The sequence below is a fragment of the Canis lupus genome, chromosome 20, assembly GCF_048164855.1.
Source record: "Canis lupus baileyi chromosome 20, mCanLup2.hap1, whole genome shotgun sequence".
Lineage (NCBI taxonomy): Eukaryota > Metazoa > Chordata > Mammalia > Carnivora > Canidae > Canis > Canis lupus.
The window spans coordinates 34,882,348-34,901,571 of record NC_132857.1 but is presented as its reverse complement, the minus strand read 5'-3'; the positions used below and the strand labels follow the sequence as shown (position 1 = coordinate 34,901,571).

Below are 19,224 nucleotides of genomic sequence, written 5' to 3'. Positions count from 1 at the left end.
AATATGGCAAATAACTAGTCAGGACACAAGAGGGCCATGGTGAGCTTCACCAAGGAGGAGAGATGAGGTTGGGTCTTCAAGACAGGAGTTTGCCAAGTGCTTGGTGGTTGCAGTGATGGAAAGACCCAGAGAACCAGAGCATGTGCGTCTGGTGGAAGACGCAAGCAAACCCCTGAGGTAGAAGCACCTCCTTCCTGCCCAGATACCACAGGCTCCCCAGGTTCTGGCATCATCCAGCAAGTGGTGGAACGAGAGGCCAGAGAGTGCCGTGCTGTTTGGGAACAGCAGAGAATCGGGCTCTGGGGAAAGCCCTACGGAGACAGGAGGGCCGCCATCGGGGGGACCCTCCTGGTCCCCTGCTTCTCTGACTTCCCCTTGGTAAACCCGCATCAGCTCCAAGGCTGTCCCGAAGGGCCAGGCACCTTCAGGTCGGTTCCTCAGCTTGGGAGGGAGGGGGCGCTCGGCCTCCAGACTTGCGGGCCTCGGCGGGCTGCAGTCCGGCCCAGCCCCACACAGGCACGAACGGGCTGGAGGCCCGACTGCAGCTCGCAGCCCGCAGCTCCCAGCTAGGGGAGGGTGGGGAACGCTGAGCTGAAGCCCCCATCCAGCTTCCGTTCCCCTACGGCCCAGCAAAGCCAGAATGACCTCCCACCCTGCTTGCACCTCACAGTCTTGCCTGTTGCAGGGGACCGCGACCGGCGGTGGGGGTCCGGGTGAGGAAGGGGACAGCGCAGGGCGGTGATCCTTGGCCCCAGCGCCGGGCCCTCTGGCATTGTTGTGCTACTCCGCACCCAGGTGGGGGCGTGAGGAGGGGAAGAAGGACCCGCTGCTCTCGGCGTTGGGTGTTCCGCGTTCACGGACAGGGTCTGTTGTCTGGGTCCCCCCAGGAACTACGCCTTAGAATCACGGTATATAGGGTTCTTTGAGGTGCTTGACCAAGTTTGGGGCGCCCAGAGTGTCACACAGGTGTTCTTGTCCTCCCCTATCACAGGTGACGAGATGAGGACGGGAGAGGGTGAAGACTACTCAAGGTCACTTCTGCGAGGCTGGCAGTGGCCGAGCCGCCCCTGGATCCCGGGTTTGCTGAGACCAAGATCTACGGCTTAGGGCGGGGAGGCAGTGGGGCCGGAGACCGCGCCAGTTCCGCAAGTCCTGGGGCTCGGAGGCCTCCCAGCCGCGAGGCCGCTTCCCCACGCAGTCGAGGACTGCCTGGGGCCGGGAGGCGGCAGGGGCAGCGGCTGCCCAGGCCTCCAGCGGCCACCGCCTCCTCCGCCCCTCCGGCCGCGGGCCCGCGCCTCGTGCGATGCTCGGGCGGCCCGGGGCGCTGGGCTAGGGCACTGCAGCCGGGAGCCGCATCCACCCGCGGGGCCAGCCGCGGCCGCCCCGCCGCCCCCGCCTCGCCGAGCTCGGGAAGGTGCACCCGGGAGGCACGGGGGCGGTCGCGGCGGCGGGAGGTGCCGCTCCCGGGGGCGGGGGGCGGGGGGCGGAGGGCGGCGGCGGGGACGGCGAGGGGGCGAGCGCCGGGGTCCCGGGCCGGGAGCGCGTCCGTGTCGCCCGCCGCCCGGCTGGGGCTGGGGAGGGTCCGGGGCGCCCACGTGGTGGGAAAGTTTCGAGACAGCAAAAGTGGCCGGCATTGCGGGGCGGGGGGAGGGGACGGCCGGCTCGCCCCTCCTTCCGCGGAGGCAGAAAGGAGAAAGCGGGGGGAAGCGGGGGTGGGCGTGGGGAGCGGGCGGCAGCGGCTTGAACGGATTCCGCCCCCCCGGGCGGGGGAAGCCGGAGCGAGGAGGCGCGGACGGGCCCCTCCCGCACGGCCAGGACGAGACTCGCTCACCCCCCCCCCTTTTTTTTATGCCAACGTCTATCTCAACGCGCGCGCACATACGGAGATTGTGCGGCTTTTTTTCCCCCTTGGGAGCAAAAACGAGGAGAGTAAAAGAAGAGAGGGCAAAGAGAAGAAGTCCTCGGCAGCTCCGCACCGCGTCGCGGCCGCCACCCTCCGGCTCTCCCCGGCCCTGCGGAGCGCCCGCGGGAGAGGAGCCGGGGCCCCCGCACCGGGGACGCTGCGAGACTTTTAGGCGCTCGAAGCGAGCTCGCCCCGCCGCCGCCGCCGCCGCCGCCGCCGCCGCAGAGGCAGGGCGAGGAGGGCCCGGCCTCCGCCTCGCCTTCCCAGCCGGCGCCCCGCGCCCCGCCGGCCCGCGCAGCCGGGCGGAGGGAGGGAGGCGGCCGGCGAGAAGGCGGCGGAGCGAGGCCCCCGGAGCGCGCAGCGGCCCGCCCGCCCGCCGGTGGATGCGGCGCCCCGGGAGCCTGGGCACAACTTTGCCGTGTGACGCGCCGCGAGGACTGCAGGGCCCGCGGCCGGGGGCTCCGCGCCGCCTCTGAGCCGGGCCCCCGCGCCCCGCGCCCCGCGCCCGCGCCCGCGCCCCCGCCCCCGCGCTCGCCCCGCTCCGCCCCGCTCCGCCGCCCGCCGCCCGCCGCCCGGCCCTTCCCGGCGCTCAGGTGCGAGCGCGGGGCCCCGCCGCAGCGCCCGCCGCAGCGCCGCGCCAAGCCGCCCCGGCTCCGCTCCGCCGCCTCCGGCGCCCTCGCTTCCGTCTCGGCCAAGTTGCGTCGACCGGCCCCTTCGCCACCTTCCCCGCGCGGCAGCCGAGGAGCCGCGGCCGCCGCTTTCGCTTCACCGGAGCTGCGGGCTGCGGGCCCCGACGCGGAGAGGATGGGGGGGAGGCTGCAGATGCCGGGGCGCCCGGAGACGCCCGCGCGGCACTGACCCTCCGGCCCCCCTCGCCCGCGCCCCCGGCGGCCCCCGCGGCCCCCGCGGCCCCCGCGGCCCCGAGCCCCTTCCCCGCGCGGCAGCCCCGCGGCCCGGCCGCCCCCTCCCCCTGCTAGCCGGCGGCGGCCCTCCCGGCGGGCGGGCGGGCGGAGGCCCGGGCGGGCGCGGGCGCGGGCGCGGGCGGGGGCGGGGCGGGGCGGCGCGCCGGGAGCCCGGAGCCCGGCCCTGCGCTCGGCTCGGCTCGCCTCGCGGCGGGCGCCCTCGTCGCCAGCGGCGCACCATGGACGGGCTGCCCGGTCGGGCGCTGGGGGCCGCCTGCCTTCTGCTGCTGGCGGCCGGCTGGCTGGGGCCCGAGGCCTGGGGCTCGCCCACGCCCCCGCCGTCGCCCGCCGCGCCGCCGCCGCCCCCGCCGCCCGGAGCCCCCGGCGGCTCGCAGGACACCTGCACGTCGTGCGGCGGCTTCCGGCGGCCCGAGGAGCTGGGCCGGGTGGACGGCGACTTCCTGGAGGCGGTGAAGCGGCACATCCTGAGCCGCCTGCAGATGCGGGGCCGGCCCAACATCACGCACGCCGTGCCCAAGGCCGCCATGGTCACGGCCCTGCGCAAGCTGCACGCGGGCAAGGTGCGCGAGGACGGCCGCGTGGAGATCCCGCACCTCGACGGCCACGCCAGCCCGGGCTCGGACGGCCAGGAGCGCGTCTCCGAGATCATCAGCTTCGCCGAGACAGGTGGGTCTGCCCCACGGGCGGCCGGCGGCGGCCCCGCGCCCCGCGCCCCGCGCCCCGCGCCCGCGCCCTCGCGCACCCCGCTCTCCCTGCGGGGCTGGCCGCAGCCGCCGGCGCACCCCCACCCCCCCCCCGCCCGTGCGCCCCGTCCGGGTGCCGTCCTCTTTCCCCGGGCAGCGCCCCCCGCCCTTCCCGCCCCCCCCCCCGCCCCCCGCCCCGGGCCCTCCACCCCTGCTCTCAGAAATCTGCCCCGGCGCCTCTGGGCGCGCATCCCCCTCCCGGCAGATGCGTGCGGCCCCGGCTCCGCGGGCGCTTGCTTGGCGATTGCTTAATGTTTTTGTTTCCCACGATCCGAGTGTAGGCTTAGCAGTGTGGTTGGCGATGTGTGTGCTTGTTGATATCCGTGGGCCGGAGAAGTAAGTGTGTGTGCGCGCGCGCGTACGTGTGAGTGTGTGTGTGCCTGCGTGAGAGGCCCCGGGCCGCTTCCCTCGCCGGGCAGCGTGGGCTTGCCAGGATTGCTGAAGGCTCACTGGGGAGAGCTAGGCAACCTCTCTTCCGATTGTGTGGGCACCGGAATCGGGCGGAAGGCAGGCTTCTCAACAGGTCCCATCATTTACGCAGAGAAAGACGCGGCTCGGGGGCAGCCCCGTGCCTCTCGGCTTGCCTGGCAGCGGCAGCAACCCCCTCGCCTGAGAGCCGCAGAGTTCCTAGTTAACAAAGGGTAGGAGTCCCTTCTGGAATTTTCTACCGGCCCTGGATTTGCACATTTCTACCACTGTCCAAATATAATAATCGAGAGACAGAAAATCTTTCGGAACTTTAAAAGAAGGAGGAAAATGTGCCGGCGCTGAAATGCTGCAAGTGCTTTCCACTCCGCTGTCCTTTTCAGGACTTGAATGAGCCAGGCTGGCTTTTGTGCCTGGAGCTCAGCCCCATTTGTGCCGAGGGGACTGCGGAGAAGGTCGCAGAGGGGGAAGCCCTGGTGCGGGCAGGGCGGGGGTGGGCAGGGAGCTTGTGTGTGTGTTGGGGCGGGGAGCGGTTGTGTCACCAGGCTGAAAATGCCCCCCACCCTCCCTGGCAGCAGGCAGACGGTGCTGGTGCCGCCTGGGGATGAAAAGGGATGAAAAGTTTTGCATGGCCGGGTGTGGAGAAAAGCAGAGACAATCGGACTGGTTTGTGCTTAGAAAGAAATGCATTGCTGTTTTAGCTGTCCGACCGAGTCAGGGAAAGCTCGACATGCAATTAGAGAGCTTGGATTAAAAGGTGCTTTGGGGCCCAGAGTAGAAATGTGATTCTGGAAGGTCGAGGAGGCCTTTTGGTCCCGGTGGCACAAAATGACAGCGGGGGCTGGTATATTTCTGGTCCATTTCACGGAGCCAGCTCTTTGACTTATAAATAACAGATTCAGGTCACAGGCAGCTCGTCCAAGACCAGCTTTTAAGGCTGCACTTTCCCCCATTTCAAAGTCAGATGTCAGTGTTATTAGAGGAGCCAGGCGAGGCCTGAGGAGGGGGCTGCAGGGCAGTGGTAGGAGGTTTGATAAAACCAGCCACGGCCACACAGTTGCCTTATTTGTTCTTCCTGGAGGAAGGAAAAAAAAAAAAAAAAAAAAAGGAAGAAAAAAGTCCAAATTGTCAGAAGAGTCACTGCAATGTAGGATGAGAGAGTAGTTGTGTCTGGGTTGGCATGGCCTCTCTTCTTGTTGAGCTGAATTATGGAGGAGACTAACAAGCCAGTTCCCCTTTCCCTTGGCAATTTTGAACGTGCCATTAATGGGGAGCCAGCGTCTCATGAAAGGAGCGGACCTCAAGTTTCAAGGCTGAATGTCCTGTCCCTTGGAACTAGTCAGAAACGAGGGCTGCTCTTTGCAGCCTGCAAAGCACACGTTCCTGTGTTAGAAATCTGAGCAGAGCTCGCTTGTTTGCAGTGGAGGTTCCACTGGGGGTTGGATCAGATCATGCTTAGGTAAACACTGGGAAGAGGCGGTAGGTGGCTCAGCTCGATTTTGCAATGCCCTGAGTTAACCAAAAGAAAAAAAGAAAAAAAGAAAAAAAAAAAAAAGAAACTACCTTTCCACTGAAACAACCCACCCTAAAATCCTCAGTGCGATCCTGGTTTTGTTTTTCAGATTTCACAGATACCCATAACAACTTGTTAAGATCTTGGCCTCCTGACAAGTTCCTCTGTTGAGCTTTGAGGCCTGACAGCCTGTCTCCAGGGAGCCCTGGCCTGGGAGAGGTGAGGCAGGATTTTATAGGCCTGGACCCTCCAGCTCCAAGCTGGTCCGGGTTTCTCAATGGAAAACGATTTTCTCTGCCTCTCCCAGGTTACAGTCAGAGGCCCTGGCCCCAGGAACAGTATTTCTGGTCAATAACGTTTTCCAGCTGCGTGGCAAGTTCACATTCCAGCATCATGCAGCAGAGTCTCTTTCCCCATTGCCTCGTGTTCTCCTTGAATTAACTTGGCCTGCTCTCCCACCTCTCCGCAGATGGCCTCGCCTCCTCCCGGGTCCGCCTGTACTTCTTCGTCTCCAACGAAGGCAACCAGAACCTGTTTGTGGTGCAGGCCAGCCTGTGGCTTTACCTGAAGCTCCTGCCCTACGTCCTGGAGAAGGGCAGCCGGAGGAAGGTGCGGGTCAAGGTATACTTCCAGGAGCAGGGCCAGGGCGACCGGTGGAATGCGGTGGAGAAGAAGGTGGACCTCAAGCGCAGCGGCTGGCACACCTTCCCACTCACGGAGGCCATCCAGGCCTTGTTTGAGCGGGGCGAGCGGCGGCTCAGCCTGGACGTGCAGTGCGACGGATGCCAGGAGCTGGCCGTGGTGCCCGTGTTCGTGGACCCCGGTGAGGAGTCGCACCGGCCCTTCGTGGTGGTGCAGGCGCGGCTGGGGGACAGCCGGCACCGCATCCGCAAGCGGGGCCTGGAGTGCGATGGCCGGACCAACCTCTGTTGCAGGCAACAGTTCTTCATTGATTTCCGCCTCATTGGCTGGAACGACTGGATCATCGCACCCACCGGCTACTACGGGAACTACTGTGAGGGCAGCTGCCCGGCCTACCTGGCGGGGGTCCCTGGCTCCGCCTCCTCCTTCCACACGGCGGTGGTGAACCAGTACCGCATGCGGGGCCTGAACCCCGGCACAGTAAACTCCTGCTGCATCCCCACCAAGCTGAGCACCATGTCCATGCTCTACTTCGATGACGAGTACAACATCGTCAAGCGGGATGTGCCCAACATGATCGTGGAGGAGTGCGGCTGTGCCTGACCACACGGCAGGGCTGCGGCGGTGGTGGAGGGGCGCCAGGGCCGGAAGGGTTCCCCCCAGCCCCCGTGGGGACCGCCGGGTGCCCGGCCGGCTCGGCGCGGTCCTGACGTGGGGCTGCCCGGAAGGCACCAGGGCGAGGCCCGAAACGTTTTCCTACTACTTCATCGAGCAATCAGTCAAAGCCAGAGCAAGAACCCTCGACCGACGTGAGATACTTTCAAATGCACACGTAGACACGCACAGCCAGACGCATCCTGCCACCCACACAGCAGCCTCCAGGATACCAGCAAATGGATGCGGTGACAAATGGCAGCTTAGCTACAAATGCCTGTCAGTCGGAGAGAATGGGGTGAGCAGCCACCATTCCCACCAGCTGGCCCGGCCACTCTGAATCGCGCCTTCCGAGCACACATAAAAGCACAAAGACAGAGAGACACAGAGAAAGAGCGAGAGAGGAGAGAGAGAGAGAGAGAGAGCACGGGAGCCACAGAGAGGAGAAGCAGATGCGGGGGTGGGGAGTGTGCGGACAGGCAGGAGGGCTGCGTGTCCCCCTTTGCTTGTGTGCAAGGCCTGCCATGCCTCAGCATCTCCTGGCTCAGACACGTTGGCTTCCTTCCCTGCCTGGGATCCTTCATGCTGCAGGACCAGGGGAAGCCTGTCTTTTCCCACCCTTGTAGAGGGAAAGAGGCCCAGAACGGACACAACCTGCCAGAGACTGCAGAGCCGTGGCAATGACCCTTTGACTGTTGCTTGGGTCCCTGGCGTGACTTATATGTGTGTTTGTTTTTGGGGTAGGGAGGGAGGGAGAAGAGAAGGGTCTTAATTTGATGCTTTAACTGATCACTAGCAGCTGACAGGTCATTCATTCCAGTTGTATAATTGAAAAGGGACTTTGCTACCAGGTATGACCTTTTAAGTTAAGATTTGAATTGTTTTACATGGGAGGAAAAAAAGTTGCAATCTGTGCCCTTCACTGGGCATATTCCTCTAGGACTGGTTGGGGAAGGGGTGGAAATGATGCCCTAGGCAAGGGAATGAGCCCAGAGGAGGAAACGGTGGAGTGGAGGCATTCTGGAAATGCTTGCGTTGGGGAAGGGGGGGGTGCCCCCCCCACCCCCAGCAGGGTTTGTGGCAGGGGAACAGTTTAGCCGGTCTTGGAGAGCTGGGGAAGGCTTTCCGGCTGCTTTGCAGAAGTTGCCTGCGTGGGTCCCGGCCACCAGGGCCGGCCATGGACGCGGCCCCCGCCTGCTCGCCTGCCCGCCTGCCCTTCCTAGCACTTGCCGACTTGCCTGAACGCACATGATATAGCACTTGCCCATCTGCGTGTGTCCAGAAGTGGCCCTTGGCAGAGCACTGAACTCGCTCACCCCCAGATGTCCAAGTGCCACGTGAACTATGCAATTTAAAGGGTTGACCCACACTAGACGAAACTGGACTCGTACGACTCTTTTTATATTTTTTATACTTGAAATGAAATCCTTTGCTTCTTTTTTAAGCGAATGATTGCTTTTAATGTTTGCACTGATTTAGTTGCATGATTAGTCAGAAACTGCCATTTGAAAAAAGAAGTTATTTTTATAGCAGCAAAAAAAAATACAGTTAAATGTATTATACATAATTTTGGAACCAAAGAGGCCAACAGATCAGTTTTAATTTTTATTAGATGGTGAGGCCATCTTATATGAGGTAGACGTTCTGAACAATCCCTTGAGTGGCCTGCCAACGTTTCAGGGTATAAATGGATTTTGTTTATTCAGTTTGATGTGTCTTTTCTATCTTTACACACCCAGAAGGTACAGAAAAAAATGACTATGGTAGATCGCAGGTGTGCGTCCTTAAATCCCCACCTTTATGTTTATTTAATAAAGCTCCCCTTAGGTTCTGTTTCATAATAATTTAAAACCAAACAATTTTCCCATAGACTTGCTGTTAAAGTATTTTACATCTGTGTACAGTTTAAGAAAATAAAAGACGGAGTGCCACGGGCTTCCTGCCTTGTGTGCTGTGCGGGGCGCTGGGGTCTGGGCTGGAGGCGGTGGCGGGAGGAGGGTGTGGCCGGCCGGGTGTCCAGCTTTGATGCCCGTCGCCTCCGCGGCTCGCTCCCGGCACTCTCTGAGTCCTTGCCACGAGCACGGATGTCACTCAGAGACTCTAGGAAAAATGGCAGAAGATCAAAATGAAGGACAATTAGCAAATTCATGAATTACACATTTGTTTACCCTCCCGGTCCCCAGACTAATTATGTTTTACTAAAGCCACATCTATTACCACTTGAAAGTGCCGGTTTAAGCCCCCATCCCTGGAAGGAAATGTAGAACCTGGAAGACTGGGAAGCCCACCTGACCTGCAGGCCCACCCCATGCGCTAATGCAGGTGACGGTAACCCAGAAGAGGCTAGGACTTTAGGGCAGAAGGGTGAACAGAAACCGGGCCCAGAATGTGCTAATTGTCCTTGCTTGTGGAGATTTTAACTGGTGGTAGTAGGTGGTGGTTTTAGCAGTGACAACTGTCCAGCTGCTATGGCGGGTAGGACTTGAGATAGCCACGAAGTGCTGTTTTGTATCATGCTTTCTGAGGGTTGGGGGGAATGGTTTCATGTTCATTTTCCTGAATTTGGAATCTGAGGCTCAGAGAGGTTCAGAGCTTGCCTCGGGTCACACAGCTGGGACAGGCGCCTGGAGCACTTGAGCCAGGGTGCGGCCGGCCAACCCATTCCACTGGGAGAACTGCCACCCTAAAGCCCGGGCCTTCATTTGAGGCCCTGCAGGGCCAGTGGGGTTGCTCCTTGGTTTTTGGGTCACATGTGGTCTTCCCAGGGGAAAAAAAATATTTGAGTAGGGCAGGACCTTACAGATTGATCCAACCCCATTAAGGGGACAATGGGGGAAGTGATGGAGAGCTGTGAGCAGCGGGAAGGACATATCTCAATTCACACCGCCGACTGGTGGCAGGAGGCCGCATCTGGCCTCTGTCTTTGCCTATCTGCAGGAGCTGCTGCCCTGTCAGCCTCTTGTCCTGAGGGGTATGTTTGTTGATCTGCAAGGTCTTCAGATACGATACAAGGTAATAGCAGCAAAGAAGAAAATTTCATAAAGACCAGCCTGGCCCGGGCATTTGAGGTGTAGGTCAGGATCCAGCTGGTTCTCTGCAGTGGGCTCCATCCAACTAATGCTGGTTGCTCTCGGTCCTCAGTCTAGCCCCTGCCCACCCCCGGCCCAGGAACTTTTGCGGGCAGCCTCCAGGATGCCTCTACAGTTTGGATGTGGGTCATGTCTGGGGCCCACCTCTGGGGCTGTGCTTCACAGCATGGACCCCACAGTAGCCCCGAGAAGGGTCTGGGACTCTGAGGGTCATGAGGCCAGCAGGCTGGCAGACACTGTCTCTGAGTGGTACTCGGCTGCCCTTTGCTGGCAGGTGTCCCTGCGGGCTCCGGCCCTGCTGGGACAATGGGAGTTGGCAGTAACTTTTCCTGACAGGTGCAGTGAGGCCAGGCATGCACCCCCCATCCCGAGGCCTAGTGTTCTTGCTCAGTAGGGACGTGATGCTTCCTTCCTGTGCTTCTGAGGCCATAAGCTCCCCTGTTCCTTCTTTCCCATGTAGGTCTCAGCCCTTTTCTGCCAATTGCTCATTCCCATGCTCTGCCCTTATCTTCCCAGTGGACCAGCTCCGGGGCGGGGGGGGGGGGGGGCCTGGAGAGCAGGCCTGTCACACCGCCTTCCAGGTCCCGTGCCTCTGACCGAAGAGCCCTCCTGCTCTGCCTGAAAGTTCTTGTCCTTCTTCGGGCCACCAGGCTGTTAGCCTCTCATAGGGCCAACCGGCCAGCTAGGGCCAGAGGCTGTTACCATATCCACCTCAGATGTCTCCATCACCCACCCACTGCGATTCATGAGATCCCACCATGTCAGATGCACCCTTGGCTGATCTTCAGACACACCCTGCGTCCTCAGTGACTCAGTGGAACCAAACCTGAGGTGGGGGTATAGGAAGCCGGCTGCAGTGCAGAAAGCCCCTTGTTTTGTTTTGTTTTTTTTAAGATTTTATTCATCACACACACACACACACACACACACACACACACACACACACACAGAGATTGGCAGAGACACAGGCAGAGGGAGAAGCAGGCTCCACGCAGGGAGCCCGACGTGGGACTCGATCCCTGGTCTCCAGGATCACACCCTGGGCCGAAGGCAGCACTAAACCACTGAGCCACCTGGGCTGCCCCGGAGAGCCCCTTGTGCAGACAGCGCTATACCTACCACCTCTCTCTTCACCCCCATTTCCTGGATGGGCAGACTGAGGGGCCATTATACAGAGGCTCCAGGGGTGTCCTGTATCTGTTTTCCCTCCCAGCCCTCTGAGAGTTTGGCTTCAAGTGGAGCACACCAGGGGGTGGGGGGACAGGGACTGCTCCCCAGCCCAGGGCAGAGGCAGCATTTAGGAGGGCCTGTTATGTGCCAGAGCTTGCATGCATGCTCCTGCTACTGGGGGTGACACCACTGCCACCTGGTGCAAAGGCTGGGGTCCCTGCCACGGCTCCAGGCAGGGTCTGGGACAGCGACTCAGGCAGCTCTTGCTCCGTGGCTGGGCTCCTGCCTCACCTGAAATTCCAGCCTGCCCAGCACGCAGCTAGCACGTCCTCTGCAAGGCCCTGTGGGAATTCTTGCTGGGAACCCCATAAGGAGCAGGCAGAGCATCCCCTGCAGCTGCCTAGACCTCCTTCCAGGGCAGGGACGAGGGGTGGGTGGGTGTAGGCTGCCACCAAGCCACGAGACTGCAATAGGCCAAAGAAAGGATGCCCATGTGGGCAAAAGAGCAGAGAGCAGGCACCTTTCCCGTGGGCAGAGGCTCCAGGAGGAACCTCGGCCCGTACTCAGCTTCCAGTGGGATGCCTTGAACAAATGATGAGCTACCCAGGGGCCCTGCAAGATGAGCTGTGCCACCTGTAGGTGAGTCGGGGGGTGTGGCAAGCTCTGGGGGCCTGTGGGCTGTGGGGTGAGCTCGGTGGTGCCGGGGGTTGGGGGGGCTGTTAGTGGGAGTGGAGGGGGATTTGTGGGTGAGGTGGTGTGATTGCAGGTGTGACCGTCTGCATGTAAGCTGTGGTGTGTGTGGGGGGGTGCGAGACTATGTGTGTGGCTGTGTGTGAGCTGGGGGTGTGTGGGTGGCTGCCTCCGAGGCTGTGTGGGGGAGTGTGCATATGTGGTTGAGTGTGAGGCCGTGTGGGCTGTGAGACTGCGGTGGTGGGGTGTGGTCGCACGGTTGGTCGTGTGTGTTTCTTGCCTTTTTGGTGTTCTTCATCATGAGGTAATGCACCTGGCCGGTTACATGCTTTGGGATCGGGGTGGTTATATTTGTAAATTTGGCCTGTGGCTGGCGAGCCCCCCTGCAGTTGGGTCAGGGGGCACAGGCACCATTTCTGTGACCTGTGTGGTTGCCTTCAGTGTGGTGTCACCGAACCCTGCTGCCCTACCCTGGTCACTCAATGCTGGGGGTTGGGGGAAGGTGTCACCATGCTGTTCCCGCAGCTCTGAGGCAGCAGCAGTTTAAAAGTAGAACAGTACCAGGACGCCTGGGTGGCTCGGCGGTTGAGCGTCTGCCTTCGGCTCAGGGTGTCATCCCGGGGTCCCAGGATCGAGTCCCGCATCGGGGTCCCCACAGGGAGCCTGCCTCTCCCTCTGCCTGTGTCTCTGCCTTTCTCTCTCTGTGTCTCTCATGAATAAAGAAATAAAAATCTTAAAAAAAAAAAAAAAAAAGTAGAACGGTACCCTCTGGCCATTTAATCGCTCAACAAACTCTTTCCTGGGTGCTGTTCTTCTGTGCTGGGGGATCATCAGTTTGGTCCTCATAACAATCCTGGTTGGAGGGGGAGCAGGTAATATTGTCCCCATTTTGCAGATGAGAAGATTAAGGCTGAGAAAGCTATTCATGGAAGGTGGCACAGCTCATAAGCAGCAGAGCTGGGATTTGTCCCCAGGGGCTCTTTCCGAAGTCACTTAGAGCCACTAGGCTGTCCAGTGGGAGGGGTAAGGGAAGACCCAGCTGTCCTGGGGCCTACCTGGAAGAGAAGAGAGGCTGGGGCTCAAGGTTTTCTCTCCTCCCTCCCACAACTCCTGACCCAGACTCCGGCCTAGCATATCAGTGGCATCCGTGCACTGAGCTGTTCTTCTGTCTATGGGGACTGCCACCCATACGCCATCCCTACTCCTCCGTGGCCAGGTGGGTGAGACGGCTGCTGGGTCCGATTCTTAGAAAACAGATATGGATTGAGCAAAGCCGAGTGGGGGTGCAGGAAGCCGGTGGCTTTGCCTCTGGATCCAGCGGTGGCCGGGGAGGCAGTCTGCACAATGTTCCATGAGCACAGGCGCTGGAAACATGGGTTTGGGGCCTGCCCACCCGGTTTTGTGATCGCAGCCCCACCTAGCTTCTCAGTGTCATCATCTGTAAAATGGGGCAATGGCAGTGCCTACCACGCAGCCCAGAGGCTCAGGGGCTTGTCATGAGTGTTGAGGTGCTCAGAACAGTGCCCGGCTCCGGTGTGGTTTCGCTGGTGCTGTTCTCAGTGTGCTTCCCTGAGTCAGGAATGGTGCCAGGTGCCCCACACGAGAGCCCCGCCCTTCCTCCTAGAGGCCCTCTCTGGGACACTTCATTCATCCCTAGTTATTCATTCAGTGAATATTCACAGGGGCTTGTGACACTGTGGACATGAGCTAGCATTTATTGAGAACGTACAGCCATCGGTTGTAATGCTTCACAACCGGGTCTGGTTAATCTTTACAAACTCCCCGTTTGGCAGGTGAGGTGTACCCATTTTACCGACGAGGAGGTGAGGCTCGGGAAGTCGAGTGCCTTGCAGGAGGCCTCATAGCTATTCCAGGGGCGGAGTGGCGTCCGTGGCCTTCCAGACACTGCCTCCTCTCCCTCTAGTGTTCTCAAGAGGACCTCGGGGCCACTGAGCCCCAGGAGCTGGGGGAGGGTGGAGGAGGCAGGAGGGAGAGCTGCTGTAGGGCCAAGGGGACCCAGGGCTGCCGCGGAGTGTGCCCTGGAGAGGCCCTTCAGGAGCCCTCAGCAGCCCCCAGCCCTCCCCCCACTCCCCCCCCACCCTGTGCCTGCCCACCTGCAGGTCCCGGTGAGAACTGCCGCTCTGTGAACAGGCACGGGGACCTGTTGGAGGTCACTGCAGACCTGCGGACCCCCAGAGAATCTGATGGGGGCAAAGACCCGCAGAGGTGTGGAGAAAATGCACAAGAGCCACATTAGCAAATGGGATTTCAGGGATGGATTCCTAGCCCCCCTCATTGAGGCAGGGGAGAAACAGAGGCAGAGAGAGAGGATTGCAGAAGGAGACATTAGCACACCCAATTACAGGGACCCTCCAAATCCACGTCAGCTCGCAGGGCTTTTTGTAGCCAGACATTCCTGCTGGCATCTTACCACCTGCTCCAGGTGGGCTCCTGTTCTGTTCCCTCCTTACCTGCTTCTTTCCACCAGGCCTTCCAGCCCACTTCTGCTCCCCAGGCCTCCCCTGCCCAGCCCCTTTTAGCCGTGTGTCTCCTTCCCCAGCCCCAGGGATGGTGATGGTGGGGAGCATGGGGTGGGTTCCTGGGTGCCGATTCCAGCCCTGGTCTAGAATGAGGGGTATGGGAGGGCTGGATTTGCCTGACTCACTTCCCTTCCTCATTACTGTGGGGCCTTTGGGTGGAGCACAAGGCCCTGGGGTCCACCAGTGGAAAGGGGAGACTCTCATTGGCCTCCGTGTGCATGTGTGTGAATCTGAAGACATCTTCACCCTCTGGGGAGCTCCAAGCCTTGTGCAAGAGCCCTGGTTTTTAGGCCACTTGGGAACCCTGTCATTGACCCAGTAGGAGTACAGCCCCAGGCCTCAGGGGACAGTCTCAGGGTGGTCTGGCCATGTGTTGGAGCTTTGGGGCATCATCTCACTTCTCACAGGAAGCCTGGGAGAGAGGCAAAGTCTCTGCTGTTCACCCCATCTGCAGCTGAGGCTCTTGGGGCCACCTCCCACTCCCGGGGCCTCAGGGCATCCTGGGCAGCTAAGTGCTCCACATGGGCTCTGACACTGCTTCTTAACTTTCCTGCTGTGGGGCAGGCCCTGAGGACACCCTGCAGCTCTGTGCACCCTGAGGACACTCTGCAGCTCCGTCTGGGCCTCCTCCTTCCCTAACCGAGAGCAGCTTCTGTGACCCTCTCAACATTAACAGCACAAGTGGCCTTCATGTGGGTACATCCCTGGAAGGGGAAGGAGTGACACCTCAGACCCATTGTACGTAAGTAAGTAAGTCGTTCCTTTGGGGAATGGCCGGTATGGGAACCAGGGAGGGGCTGGGGCCGCCTTGGCCCTGCCAGAGGCTGAAGGCTGTGCCCGTCACCTGTTTGGTGATGGCAGCCACACAGGTCAACACTGCAGGTGGGCGAATCACAGGGTCTTTTCCCCAAACATACTCAGGGCATTCTCCCGCCTTCCCTGGGTAATAATTTAAGCAACACTTGGTGGACCCGGTTTCTCCCCTATATAAAATCCTTCCAGGGCCCCACAGCCCCAGAAAGAAGTCTGGTGGCTCCTGGGCTCACCTCCCCACCTGGAGCCTGCAGGCCCCTCCTCACCCTCCACGCTCAGGTGTCAGCGCCCATCCGCAGCTCACCACCTTCAGCTCTGTGCCTCCAAATGCCCTTTGCTGCCCCCAACACCTGTTCTCCCCCTTTTTTCTCGGGTCATTGTGCTTCACCCTTTGGGGCTCGGGAGGGGGAGCCCTGACTCCCAAGGCTCAGGGAGCTTCCCTCCAGTCTTACCTGCATGGTCATGGACATACCTGCCCGGAATCTAGGGGAAGAGAGGTTCACCACGGCACCGTCCTGAGACTGGGGCAGAACTAGTGCTCAACTGCTAAATGAAGGAATGTAATCACGCTCAGGGGGAGAGGGTTGACCCCACTCACCCATTTCCCTGATGGAGCAACTGAGGCTGAAGGGGCCAGCTGGTCCCGGGGAGAGGCTCAGCTGGCTAAGACCAAAAGCTAGCGCTCCTGGCCGGATTGGCAGTCCTGACCACGCCTTTGTTATTTTTCTTCCTTTTAAGAGCACCCGTGCCCCACAGGTGACTCATGCAATAGCATTTCAAAAGCCTGTAATTTGCTCTGAGTGTTCAGGCTTCATGGTGAAGCACTACCTCACGTAGGAGCTTCTGCTGTTGCCCTGGGCAAATGCAATGCCCATCTGCCTGGGTGGCAACGAAGGGCCCAGGCTCCAATAACTTTATTGGAGTCCTTGTTGGCTTCCTGGTTCCCTCCAGGGGCTTGTAGCACCCCCGAAGAAGGCATCCCTCCCTGCCCTGGGCTTCTGCTCCTGGGAAAGTATGGTTCGCCACCCGAGGGTGTCTTATAAAAGCTCAACTTTAATTAATCAATCACCAAGAGATGAATTGGTTAATGTGGGCCCCGCTCCCCCATGGGTGACTGGCACATTAATGAGTGTCAGTTATTTCAGCATTAAGAATTAATGCTCCGACCGTGCCGAGAAGGAGTGGAAAGTGCACAGTGCCGAGTCGGCTCTACGGACCAGCCCACCACCCAGTGGGGTCCACTGTCTTCTCTAGGGGGTCTGAGCAAGGCCTCAGGGCAGTGCGTCCTCTTTGCTATTTCGGTGTGAGGAAGGGCCCTGGACGAGGGGTCAGGGAGCTGGACTCGGGAGGCAGACTGTAAGCCTCACCAGGGCAAGGGCCCCATCTGCTTGTGCTCTTGTCTCCCCAGCGTGGGATCAGGCCTGGCACATAGCAGGTGCTCTCAGTAAATCCCTGCAGGTGCTCTCAGTAAATCCCTGCCTTATCCTGGCCCTGCCACTCAATTTGATCTCAGGTGAGTTTTTTGCCCTCTCTAAGCCTATACTTTTCTTGTTTGAAACTAGATTGGACTAAATGGTTCATTCATTCATTCATTCATTCATTCATTCATTCATTCATTTCTCTAGTTATTCCTTCTTTGTTCTCACTTCATTTCTTAAATGCCTATTATGTGTCAGTACCCCAGAGCCAGCACTTCTCTCTCCTTGAGAACAGTCACCTGCAGCTCCCATAGGCCCCTGCCACAGCCAATAGCCATTCCCTTGGCAGAGACAAGGCCCCGGGGCTCCAGGATGGCATTCAGAGGGGCAGGTCATCCTGAGCCAGCTTCACATGAACTTCATGTGAACTTCGGCTCCCAGGCAGTCACCGGGCATGCCCTTGACCTCCTCTTACGGGATTATTCTGTGTCCCCTGGTGGCTGAGGATGCCATGGCTTTAGCCATGGGAAGTTCAGAAGTTTTCACACAGTGTTTCACCTCTTCTGAGTGCCCGGCTGGGATATGCTCTCACCTATCACCCATCTTGGAACGGGCAGGGAGAGATGGCTGGCTTGGCCTGAAAAGAGATATCTAGGCTGGCTGCCTTGGTGTTGGGAGGTTAGGTGGTCTCCCCACGAAAGTAAAAGCTAAAAAAGGAGTTCCCATTCTGTTTTGTCTTCAGTGAGTCATGGGAAGGCAGGTCCCAGGATTCAGTGTTTTAGGAGGTGGGGGTGCGGGAGCCTGTTGTGGAAAGCAGATGCCCCAGAGGTTGGTTAGGTCATAGAACTGTTGAGAAGCCCATCCAACCTCTCATTCTGTAGAGGGATAACCATGGCACAGAGATTGCAGACTTGCCTGAGTCCCCATAGCTAATGGAGCTCCACTGAGCAGCCCAGACTCTTGCCCAGTACTTGCTCTGTGCACAGGGCTACGGGGGTCCCTTCTAAGCAGAGTCGAACCCTCCAAGATGTGATCCTGACTAGCATGTGATACACAGGAGTGTGCATATTGTTCCCTAAAGCAAGAGGTGAGGCTATAGGAGTGCAAAGAAAAGCTTTCTGGAAGAGTCAGGTCTTGGCCACATCACCCCAGGGCGCCTCCCTGCAGCCCCTCCCTGGGCCTGGGGCTCTCTGCAACTGTGGTTTCCCAAGAGGGGAAACCCACACAAGCCAGTGGCTAAGAGCTAAGTAGACAGTGGTGTGGCTTTCCATACTTGAGCCCCACCCTGTCCTAGCTGTGTGCCCTAGGGCTAGTTACTTAACCTCTCTGTGTCGCAGTTCCCTTATACAATGGAACTAATAATAGTGTTTACCTTCCAGGCTAATTGTGTGGATTAAATGAGACAATAATAATAATAGCTGCCACTGACTGAGTGCTCATAATGTGCCAAGAACTCTTCTAAACTTTTGACATATTTTCACCCAACTAATCCACCACAGCTCTAGGGAGTATTATTATTTCTATTCAACAGGTGAAGAAACCCAAGTGCAGATGGTGTAAGTGACTTGCCCAGGGTCACACCATCTGATATGTAAGGGCTACAATGAAGTCTCAGGTCCCAGGGGACACTGGGCTCTGGCTTGTGGGGTCTGCACCCTGCTGGCCTCGTGAAGTTGGCTCATTGTGGGGAATGAGTCAAACCTCCTCTCCCCCTACCCTGCCTGCCCGAGCTTGGAGATCCCAGGCTAGTCTTGTCAGGGCCACCTAGGTGACCGTGACCTTCCTTCCAGGCCAAGGCTGAGATGGGGTTCTGGGATTGTTTTAGGAAATCATAAAGCAAGCATTCTAGTACCATTTCCCCAGAAGTTCATGGCCTCTTATTCTCTGTCTTTAGTTACAAATCTTCTCCTTTAGTAGATGCCCATGGATTCCCGTTGCCATCCATAGGGGACACAGAGCCAGGCACGGATTGGCAAGCTGTGATAAGGGACCCTAAGAGAGAATGCCCGCACAGCTCATTATTGAAGCTACGCTCCACTGTGGAACCAGGTTGCCCAGGGCTACCTGACCCCTGAGAAAGCTCCTAGAATGTTCCACCCTATGGATAGGGGATTGGGGTCTGGTGCCCTCACAATGCCATGTCAATTCCAGAACAGGGTTTGGTAAAACTACGGCCAGCAGGCCAAATCCACAAGCTACAAATGGTTTTCGCATTTTTAAATGGTCGAAAACAAATCAAAAGAAAACTATTGCATGACATGAACATTATATGAGATACAAATTTAGTGATTGTAAATAAAGTTTTATTGGCATACAGCTAGCTACCTCATTCTTTATATATTAGCTATGACAGAGACCCATACAGCCTGCAGAGCCTAAAATACTGAACCTGAGCCTTCATAGGGAAAGTTAGCCCACCCCTGATCTAGACGCCTCTTTGCTTGGGCAGATGTCCCGATGTCCCAGGAGCCCACTGCAGTGTTCCCCCTCCATCTTTCTTCTGGGAGCCCCTCCTGAGAGGCCACCACACCTCCAGGACTGTCCCGTGTGGATGGGGGCAGTGGAGGACACATGACCCTGGCCAAGACAGCCACAGTCTGCTGAGCATTAAAGTTCACAATAAGTGAGGCCCTCCAAAACATTTAGAATGAGGGGCCCTGGAGGGCTGAGGGTGCACTCTGTGATTCCTTAGAGCGCCCC

General features: G+C 59.1%; 1 protein-coding gene and 2 long non-coding RNA genes across 3 annotated transcripts; 2 read left to right on the top strand and 1 right to left on the bottom strand.

Annotated features, from left to right (window-relative positions):
* Positions 1–3,029: 3,029 nt before the first annotated feature.
* Positions 3,030–8,740, top strand: INHBB (inhibin subunit beta B). Its single transcript, XM_072788863.1, has 2 exons — positions 3,030–3,492; positions 5,978–8,740. Exons 1-2 carry the CDS (start codon positions 3,045–3,047, stop codon positions 6,751–6,753), a joined length of 1,224 nt encoding a protein of 407 aa, XP_072644964.1. The 5' UTR covers positions 3,030–3,044; the 3' UTR covers positions 6,754–8,740.
* On the top strand, positions 3,780–5,830 carry LOC140611852 (uncharacterized). The gene is made up of 3 exons (XR_012013106.1): positions 3,780–4,210; positions 5,618–5,727; positions 5,816–5,830. It is a non-coding gene; the product is annotated as an uncharacterized lncRNA (long non-coding RNA).
* LOC140611851 (uncharacterized) lies at positions 7,671–18,584 on the bottom strand. The gene is made up of 2 exons (XR_012013105.1): positions 18,377–18,584; positions 7,671–8,904 (listed from the first exon to the last, which is right to left on the bottom strand). It is a non-coding gene; the product is annotated as an uncharacterized lncRNA (long non-coding RNA).
* Between the last annotated feature and the right edge of the window lie 640 nt (positions 18,585–19,224).